This window comes from Nothoprocta perdicaria, unplaced genomic scaffold (assembly GCF_003342845.1).
Source record: "Nothoprocta perdicaria isolate Ctin4 unplaced genomic scaffold, notPer1 scaffold_81, whole genome shotgun sequence".
Classification (NCBI taxonomy): domain Eukaryota; kingdom Metazoa; phylum Chordata; class Aves; order Tinamiformes; family Tinamidae; genus Nothoprocta; species Nothoprocta perdicaria.
The window spans coordinates 3,202,863-3,213,384 of NW_020456099.1; the positions used below are offsets into that span (position 1 = coordinate 3,202,863).

The 10,522-nt window shown below is 46.9% G+C and overlaps 1 protein-coding gene across 1 annotated transcript; it reads right to left on the reverse strand.

Annotated features, from left to right (window-relative positions):
- Nucleotides 1-9,186: 9,186 nt before the first annotated feature.
- Nucleotides 9,187-10,215, reverse strand: SOCS1 (suppressor of cytokine signaling 1). The gene has a single exon (XM_026051958.1). The coding sequence runs from the start codon at nt 10,043-10,045 to the stop codon at nt 9,428-9,430; it is 618 nt and encodes a 205-aa protein (XP_025907743.1). The 5' UTR covers nt 10,046-10,215; the 3' UTR covers nt 9,187-9,427.
- Nucleotides 10,216-10,522: the final 307 nt, after the last annotated feature.

Genomic DNA, 10,522 nt, shown 5'->3' on the forward strand with positions numbered 1-10,522 from the left:
CTTCCATGGTGCTTTCCAGCCTCTTGCTCTGTCTTCCCAGATTTCACACGATATTTTCTGTTAGAGAGCAAATATGATCTCTCGAGGTTATTTTGGAGCTCAGTTCAGTTCCTGTTGAATTCATGGAAAATTGAATGAGACCTTGTAAGAAATCCCAAAGGCTGTTAGTTAAACTCAGTGTTTGCTTGCAGCTGACCCTCTGCTGATCTTTAATTCTGCCTCCAGTTGAATTGCATGAGCACTAGGACAAAGCCTGCGCAGAGCAGCGTGGAGAGTCTTGCCCTGGTAGAAATGTCACTACGTAAACCTGCCTGGGCTTCCACTTCCAAAGCATGCTGGACTGACGTGAAATCTACTGTATTTTTAAATTATAATCTTAAAAGCTATGCTGAAATTACAAAGGAAATGAGATACGTAGGAAAGCAASGTAAAAATCATAGGGACAGCTATGAAAGGCAGCCCTGGACTGTGGCGTCATTTCTTAATACCCAGTGCATGGGCATAGACTTACCTGCACTCTTATCCTGTGTGTGTGTTAATGTGTATTTAGAAATCATAAGCAAYCGCAGTATTTTGTGATGGAATATTTCATTGTATCCACCTTGGCAAGCAGCATTATAATTTTGCATACGGTGTCTAAATTACACTTATCAGGAAGAAAGTTTACTGTAGCTTTATTGCTTCCCAAGTATAATAAAAAAAAGACAACCACAGAGATTGCCAGGTTCACATAGGCAGTTTCTTCCTCATGAGGTGCCTTTGTCTAAAAAGTGCACGTAAAACGAAACTTAGAGCTGCAAGGGAATAACCAGCAATCACTTCTTGATGTCGAAGCCTTTGTACTTTTAGTTTCAAGAGCTAAAGGCTCTTCCTGCACGTGCATCTGCGTGGTGCTGTGTTTTGGAGGAGGAGGCGGTGGTGGATGGTGCTAGCTCCTTACAGAGGGCTAGTTAGAGCATTTCTACAATGCAGGATGTAGCCTGAGCTCCAGCTGCTGCACGCAGTGCTCTTAGTGGTGTCAGGAACGTTTAAAGCAGCCTGTGGAGTTGCTGTCATCATGGGAAGGCACAGCCCTGAGATGCATGGTGGGCATACGTCAACATCTGCACATGGAACATGATGGGCTAAGGTTCATTAAGGTCAACAGGGCTTCAGTGCTGCTAGGGAAAGTATATTCAACCTGACATAGGTGGTTCTGGGCCTTTGTGCTCAGAAATTGTCTAATGAGGCATTCATACTATTTACAACACATTTATGCTCTCAGTAGAACTAGGGGATATATATGTGGGATTTTGTTGCTGCTTTTTTTGGTTTGAGAAATTAATGTTCAAAGCTTTCAGGCTGTTTTTTTACAAATTACATATAAAATGTATAAATCGGGCCTCAATTCTTGGGACATAGCCTTAAGCTTCATGTCAGCAGGCTGGATTTCTGTTCGTTCATTCCCATTTTCTTTTCCTCTCCCAGGTACTTTTGCTGCTAACCTTTCCTGACTTGCTGATTCTGTAATTCTCCTGCCCTTTCACCCTCTTTCTCTCCTTCTAAACCAAAACCTGACCTCCTCTATTTGATTTTAAACTCCAGAGAAAATCTCTCTGACCAAAGTGCACGTAGCTTGTGTTTCATAAACGTCAAGGCCAGAGTGGCACAGGGTCCCCCCGCTCTATTCCACATAGCATTATGTACCAGGTGGTGCCAGTGGTGCCACATAGCATTGAGCTGTACGTCCTCCAAACTGTGCCCCTCCTGCTGCTTGAGCTGKCTGCTCCATGGAGGGCTTGATCTGGTTTTTATGCTGAGCTGATGCATTAGAGCTGAGGAGTGARAGCAGCAGATGGACATTAACTACCTGCTCTGGGACAGCTTCAAGTGGCTGCCAGCTATCAAGTCATCCAGGCATGCAAGGACTTCCTCCTCTTTCCCCAAATCAGAAGTCTTCCTGTTTCTCCCATCTTCTTGGTTTTCCGAGAAAAAAATGCATGCACTTGCCCAAGACAGGACCTCACGGAGGCTGCATTTGGTCACAGGACAGTGGCAGATTTTCCATAATCACATAGTTCTTCTGTAGCTGTGCGAGACTGGATAGAAGAGACCCCTGTGATTGAAGAGGSAAATTCCTGTCCCTTGGTGCAAGGATGTGAGGTATGAAACCCTGGCTTGTTTTAATCAGGTGACAATTGCTGTGTCATGGTCATGAAGTTTTTGTGCYTCTTTGTTTTGCTTAGGATAGCTGGCCTCACCAGGACTCCAGAAGAGCCATGGASTGATGTGGATACTTCTCCAGAAACCTGTGATTTGCATCTAGGTCAGATGCCTGAAGTAGCYTATATGAATAACCCAGCCTGTGAGGGTCAGTGAGAATCTAAAGGGAACAGAAAACCAAAAACGTGAAGCATTTGTTGAAACTGCTTCTCTAAGAGCTTGTGTACATGGAGTATTTGCCAGAAGGGCCCAGCACGAGGGATCCCTTGGTTCTCATCTGGAGTGACCTATGACAGCAGCTAGTGGCCTTGCTCCCTGTGGGGCATATATATTGCCCAAATTCATCCTAGTGATAACTTTAGAGACATACAGATCCTGCCTTGGTGTTGAGGGTCTGTAGGTACCATCTGCAGGTCACGCTGAAAGCTGCCTGAGCACTGATGGCTTTATTGTAGGTCGAGAAATAACCAAACAAGACTGTTTCATCACACGTTGCCAAACAAGTAAGCCCTGGGCCAGGCTATGGGGTAACTTTACTGTGTGAATGTTTTATGTTCACTTCTGTTTTCAGTCCCCTGGGAACACGACGCGCTTCAGATCCCTGTCTCTGCCTGGAAGTTCAGCCCAGAGCCCAGTCCCGCTTCCTGCTGCCCTAGGGAAGTGGGGCTGGAGAATGCTGTTTGGTGACGTTGTCCCACTGCTGGTGCGAGTCTCAGGGTGAYGGACACAGCAGAGACCAGCCTCTACTATCCACTCCCATATCAGAACTGAACAGCGCAGATAAGGTTTCACATCAGCCTCCAGCTGTGAGTGAGCGGGGGCTCTATCAAGTCAGAAATCTTCATGATGCAACCATAGCCCTTAGATTTAATTTAAAAAYGGTACTTTTTTTTCTTTAAAATATTAGCTACAGAAAAGCTAATGTCCCATGGAAATTGGTTTCATCAATTTCACTGCACCCAAACCAGAGGATTGTTTTATAGCTACCAGAAGGTGCTTYCCCCTCAAGGGATCTAAATATCCCATCACTGTAAAGTCACCCTTTAGCACTCTCTCTGCTCTGAAAACTTGGAAATTATCCTTCATATTTTTCTCAGTCATTACTAAAGTTCATTCTTTCCCATTGTTGCCATGCTCAGCTGTGTGCATATTAGTGTCTTGACAATTGAAGCCACTGACCCTTTTCTGCTACCCCTCGTCCTCGTTAGAGCAGGAGGATAGTTAGCGGTGGAAAAAGGAAGGGCCAATTTGGTGCTTTTTGCCTCTTTACTAGAGCCAAGATGTCCAATTATGAACCCCCCTGGCAACTAAAATAGAGCACAGAAATTCCAAGAAATGTGACAGCATCTTAGTAAAGGCTAAAGTTACATTTCCAGACAGGTGCAGCTCTCTGGGCCTTTATCTGTGTGACCCACATGTCTCATTTTAGCCAGTGCTTGCTGCYTCTTTTTATCTGCACTTGGGCTGCCCGAAAGAGCAAGGCACTGGATTTATAAAGACCTCAAAATCCTCTCTTTCTAGAGTGATGGCCAAGGCTTCCCKCCCTCTCGTGTTGCCAACCTCAGTGTGTCCTCAATGGCCACTCGCTCGCCTTTCCAAAATGAGCCGGAGTTGTGCCCAGCTCTAGCACCTCAGGTAAGAAGCAGCAGCTCTCCATGATCTGCCTTGGGGCCTTTCCTCCCTCCGCTCCCCGTGGTGCTGCCGCAGCGAGCTCTGCTCCCAACAGCTCTTACTTGTGAGCAGAGGGCRAGAGGCAGAACCTCAATGCTTGCACTGTGTTCCTTAGCGGGTAGACAGCCGCTTTTTGAACATTTGCTATGATTTGGTCTTTAATTTCACTTTAAGTTGAGACTTCTCTGCTTCTCAGTGCTGCTACAACCAACTCATAGCATCCTGCTCCAAGAAGTCTTTAATCTTCTGCCATGTTTTTACCRCTGCGTTCTTCAGAAGCATGTTTTAGTCGATGAGACAGTGCACTGGCAGTCAAATCACCCTAGTATTGTAATCCCACATGGAAGGAGGCCTGTGAGTGGCCTGACATGTTCACGATTGGAAAAAACAAGTTGCCTTGTAATGGCAAGGGATTGCTGGAACTGGTGGAGCAGCACAGGGAGAAACTGTAAATTCATCGTTGCTTGAGGTCTTTCAATTGACCTTGGATGTCTGTATGAAACTCTGCTAAAGTTTAATTGCTCCTAACTGGCTTTGCTGCAGTTCGTTTACACAGCAGGAACAATTGTGTGCTGTGCAGGAATAACTTCTGCGCTGCAAAAAGATCTTGGTGAGCTGAAAATGCTGCAGTCTTTATAAAGTCCAACTGGATAAATGTGTGGATTTCTCCTCGACCTTACAGCAAAGGTGCTGTAAAACAATATAAATATAAGGTGTTGTAAAATAATGTATATAAAAGGGCTTCAGAAGAGTAACAGCTCAATACTGTGAGCACAGATGTGTCTAGCTGAGAGTGTCTGCTCAGGTAGGATACACTGGTGGCCGTGCAATATTGCACTGAAATCTGAGCACATTCAGAATAAAGAATCATTTATAGTTATTAAGGGTATTAATAGAATTAGCCAAAATAGGCTTAAAAAGAATGGCTTATCCTGGGAGAAAGGCGTATCTTTCTTTGCCCTACATCATTCAAGCTATTGACAGATATTTTGGACATACCTGTAATGCAAACTGTGGAATATTTCTGTGAAAGACATGGTAAGTGGCAATAGATTGGCGTGTTAAAAGCCTCTGCCTACAAATATAATAGTGGCATAAAGAACATTCTCTCTCTCTCTTTTTTTTTTTTAACCACTCAGTCAGAGGTTTGGTTTATCTGCACAGACCAGTTTGGAGGGAACCTGCATGCCCACGAGCGTGGCACAGTAGCTGGTGGGTTTTATTCAGAATAAGATCTGAASAAATCTTCATAAATCTTTTTCCAGTTAGGGAACCAAAAGAGAAAAGCCTCTCTGCTAAGGAAGGGGAACCTTTCTGAGCGAGAGAATAAGGCAGGAGAGGCTCATGGAAGGATGCAGAGCTCTTAGTGCACAATGTCTGGAGACTCCACATTTCTGCATGGCTGCGAGCTACAAAACAAATCTCTATTTGAGATTAAAATGACAAAAGAGAGGTGATGCTACTTTTCCTTGTTATCGTTATCAAGATAAGTAGAATGAAGCAGGCTGAGCAAACCAAGCCGCACGCCCTGTTGCATTGTTAATCATTTGTTTTACGCTGGCTGCTATTCCTTCCTCGTGCTGCTTTGCTCAGAGCTGAAGCCTGTTGGCTATTTATTTTGCAATGCACAAACATCATCTCTACTATTCCCTCCTCAATAGCCAAGTCCAAAACATGTTCCTGAGGTCTGGTCAGAGGGCAAATCCTTCTGGCACGTGGGTAGCTCATTCATGYGGTCAGGCAGGTTTTTTTATTCCGACTCCTTGGTGTTTGCTGCTTTGCCATGCTTGAACACCGTGTGCTTGTTGGAATGGGCAGGAGGGGCTGGTCCTTTCCTTTATGCTCTCTGCGAGCCTGTTTTCCTCTCTCTTCCATGGTGACAGCAAGAGGAAATTGAAGCCAGGTGAAGCAAATACAGCTCACAAGCTGGGAMACAGCTGTTGAGGAAGAAGTTATATGCAATGAGAACATGTGGGTAGGACACAATGAARTGACAGTGAGAAGACCTGGAAGGGGCTCCTGTGCAATCCACAGTACCCTGGAAGCTGCTGCATGTGCTGTCGCTTTGCATTTTGATTGCAYTGAAGGCAACGTGGTGTCACGATGGAGCTGCTCGTCTCTGAGTGTGAGTGAGTGCCCGGCTTGATGGATGACAGCCCSGTGAATGGGAGGGCGAGGGACTGAGTGAGAGCCCAGCACAAAAGGGTGACATTGCATCTGAAATGAGCCCCTGGGAGGTGAATGAATTGCTCAGGAGAGGATGAAGGACAAGCTGGGTGAGGAGGATTGATATCTAGATACAGCTGGTATGTTGCCCTCGGGGACACTTTCTTCTTGGCTGTTGAAAATAGCATCGGTGCTGACTGCAGCTGGAGCCTCACTTCTTGTAAATGACTTCAACCATAACAGGATTAGTGTGACCACAGCTCTGCCGTGCGTGGGGTTGTGTGCCTCATTGAAGGGGCTCCTCCTGAGCGTACAATAACCCTTCACAGCTACATTAACACAGTTTGATGGACACCTGCAGTTATATTAGCTCTATTTGTGAGTGTCTCACAGCTGCAGCCTCTTCTGTAAATGCTCTGAAAGCACAAGTCTGGCTCATTTCTGAAAAAGCGAGGAAGCCTTGGCCTYGGTCACCTTGGGATTCCTGGGAATGCTGTGCTGGTGGCTTTGCGCGCGACCGCCCGACCCCTTCCACAGAGCCTCCYGGCTGCTCGAGCACCTTCTGCACAGGGAATTATTTTTAAACTGCCTGTTTAAAAGGCTAGTGCAGCCTCCTTGGAAAATGTCATTTTGGTCTGTGCCCGATCACTCGAATCCTGCCGTGGTCTTTAGCAGACTGGCCGTTTCCTTYGCGTTCCGGCCGCAGCGGGGAGAGGCTGCGTTGGAGCCGGGGGGCACTGGCACCCACTGCCCCTGCCAGCAGAGGGCTGAAATCACCGGCTCTTCCGCRTAGGTGGAGGATACAGGGAATTCCCTCCATGCCCCGGCCACTGTAGGAGCGAGGGAGGGATTCCGGGAGAGCTGCTTGGGAGCAGCCACGCGCTGCAAAGAACGTCGGGCACCGTGGGGTGCGTTTGAAAACACCCCGAGAGGGAGCGAGGGCAGGTGGGCAGGCAGGCGAGCGTGAAAGCAGAGCAAGACCCGTGAAAAGATACATAAAGACAAGCCAGTTGTGACTCCTTTTTTCTTTTTTTATTGTGGCYTTTTATTGCCTGCCCTGTTTGTCCTAGAAGCTTTACTTTTATCTATTATATCTATTATGTATCTATTATAGCTTTACTTTTATCTATTCCCTGCYACCTCGGGTCTTCACTCCCTATTAAGAGCAAAATACTCGTGTCTTTTAAGGAACGTGGGCCCTTTGCTTGGGAGGATATGGATCATTCCTGCTAAACTTGCTGTAAAGCRGTGAAAAGAGACAGGGAGCCAGGAGGGCACTTTGCTTCTGTGAGGCTGGCGGAGGGCCGGGTGGATGTGATTTCTGTTTCCTGCCTGTCACCAGATGCTCAGCTCTCCTTTTGCTCCACCACTAACGCTGCCACATGGGCCTTCCTGGTCCTTGAGGTCTTTCCCTGGGGGCCCRAAGGGTTAATAGTTACTGCTTACAGGTCTGGGAAAAGAGGAGGGGGAAGGCACAGGGAGCCCTGCTCTGCAAACCAGTTTGGCAGCCTGCRCCCTACAAAGGCTGCCCTTCCTCAGCTTAACTTCTGAAAGCTCTGTTCACCTTCAGGCTGTTGCCTTCCTCTGTTGTCCTGTCTGCTGTGTAGCAAAACAGTCGCTGCTTCCCCCATTTATATTGTTTTTTTACTGCAGCTGTGGGAAAACAGCCTTGGTACCTGATTCCAGCTCTGGAACTGAACAGAAATGCTGCCTGATGGTCTCACAAGGGCTGGGAGGCTGCTTGGCAGGACAGATTCAAGAAAAGCTGCATGGAGAGAAAGGAGTGTGTAATACTGCCCACCTGGGCTCTGGCTTTGTGTTTTTCACAGTGTCCAATGCACTGTGAGTAATCTTTAGTCATGTCTGAGCAGGACCCTGCTTATGCTGGAGAAGTGTCTATGATAGAAAAGCTGCGGGCTTGTGGGTTTATTTTTAAAGAGTAGCTTATATTATGCAAAGTGTTCAGTAGGGAACACTGCCTCAGGAGTGCTCAATTTCCTAAAGGTGGCATTAGTTTTAAAAGGAATGTGAATTACAGTACAGACAGAGACCTGTTAACCTCCGAGCTCTGCAGATTTACCGCCTGCAGGCACTGCAAGCAGCAGATCTGTGCCGAGAGATCACCTTTCTGCAAGAGATTCTGAGTCTTCTCTGAAGCAATTTGGCTCAGTTCATTTCTAAGCCTATTTTTCATGAATTTCAGTAAATGCTGGGCAGGGGCAGAAATCACATTTTATCGAATTCAGGTGATATTTTGCCAAATGTGGAGGCTCACTCATTCACATTTACAGCTCTATAGGCCATTGATCTTGCATTTTAGAAGCAGACAGAAACCAAGGGGAACTTGCTGCTTTCCTGCAAGAAATACGAGAGGCTGGTGGGGGGAGTATTACAGTTATCTCTGAATGCAGTTCAGCCCTCAAATAAAAGCTGCACTCTATTAGTGTTCAATAACGGGAGCCAGAGAACATAAGTCACAAATCCTTTAAAGGAGGAAAGAAAAAGAAAAAAAGCTGTGTTTTTCTAAGTCACCTGCAGTTTAAAACTAGAACCACTTTAAAAAAAAAAAGTCTGAAGATCTGTTCACTTTTACTTTTTTGTGGTGTTGATTTAAAAAGAAATAACCTCCCTTCCCCTAAGGCATCACAATGATAGACTGTTCATTTCCTTTGAAAGTGTGTGAATGGCATTTCTGGACAGTTCTTAGTTTCTCCTCACTGACGTTCATGTGGTTTGGTTATGTCACACAGAGCAACCTCTTCTTGCTTTGCACCTTTTGTCGCTTTTAATAACGACAAGCGCAATGAGCTCAGCTAAGGGTTTGATTCACTCTCTCAAACTTAGGCTCTGCCCTTGTCTTAACAGGCTGTTCCTGCTCCCAGTGAGCTGGAGGCAGATTCACCCCGAGTCCTACTCCTTCGCATCTTTGTTTTAAGCTTATCCGAGGCATCTACCTGCAAAACGAGCACCAAAACAAGAGGCCATCTCAGTAGCCCGAGGTGCCGGACATATCAAGATCTGTTGCCTGCCCTTTTACATTCCCTTAGCAGATTTTTTTTTACYGTGATCAGAGCCCATAAAACTCAAAAGGAGCTGAGGCTTTTCTTTAAAAACTTTCACAATAAAATTTATTATGCTGTCATTAAAAATATTATAAAATAATAAAATATTCTGCTTAGCAGAAAGATGATGCCAGGGCTTTAAAACCCCAGGTTTGTGCAAACAGTTTTTGTAAACATAAAGAGTCAAGTGTTCAAGTTCCATCCCAAAATACAGTAAATTGCTACAAAAATAAGTTTGCTCACTGTCAAACATGGTTAAAAACCCAGGAGGCTGGATTTCTTCACACATCTCGTGCTCACACACCCCTGTACAGTTAATGCTGCATTTATATCTGAAAGGGGAAGGATTTCAGGTAGTCCTTTAGAACGGGATTGAGGGGGATCCGGCCCAAGTTTTCCCTTCCGAAAGTCTTCACGATGCTCTTCCGACAGAGCTCCTGCAAGGGCTGCACGCGGACTTTGCGCAGGGGGGTAACCAGGACCTTCCTGGGGGAGCTTATGTAATGTTCCAGCAGCTTGAAAAGACAGTCGAAACTCTCCTTGCTGCCATCCAGGCTGAAACGCCCGGTCTGAAAGTTGATCCGGATGCTGGTGGGCCCGGTTGCGGTCTTAACACTGATGGCGAAGAAGCAGTTCTTCTGCGTGCTGTCCCTGATGAGGAAGGTGCCCTCGGGCTCCGACTTGAGCTTCTCGTGGGCAGCGCTGACGCTGAGCGGCCCCCAGTAGAAGCCGCAGGCCTCCAGCAGGGAGCTGGCCCGCGTGATGCTGCCGAAGTCGGCCTGCGAGCGGAAGGTTCGGAAGTGCGTGTTGCTCTGCGCCGCGCCGGGCCGCCCGGGACCGTGGTACGCGCGAGCCTGCGACCGCTCCCGCGCCGGAGGGTCAAGGAGACATCTGGGGTCTGCTGCAACGGCGTTATCTGCTGACACCTTGCTGTGCGCTACCATCCTACAGACTGCGCCAGCGGATGCGGTCTTCCATAGCGTCAGCGGCGTTCCCGGGGCTATTCTGAAAGGCCAGAGAGAGACGTGGGGTTAGACCACTTAGGAAAAAGCAACCTCTGAATGACCAAGGCTCCCATTCGTGTCCATCCCACCCATTATGAAATGCTCATTTTCAAGCTTATGCTGGGCAAAAAAAGTGCTCACTACGTGGCAAGATTAATAGGCTATTACTATTGCAAAGTCCAAAGCTCCAAAAATACTCGGCARGGATGATTAACCACACGAGCTGCAAAGGCTAATGTGGTTTCCCTGCGTCAAGCCATAGAGATGTATCAGCAGCGGGACTGAGTCAGGAGTCAGGAGCCTTTCTCCAGAAGAGACCTTGTACTTGCTCCAGCAGCTTCTCAAGTTGATAAGGAAAGGAGCAAAAAAAGAAAGGACTGAGGTTTTTAAGATGCAGCTACCGCTGTCCTTGCGGGT

What these genes read in the sequence shown, in the direction of transcription:
- SOCS1 (XM_026051958.1), bottom strand. Translation starts at nt 10,045, where the DNA reads ATGGTAGCGCACAGCAAGGTGTCAGCAGATAACGCCGTTGCAGCAGAC.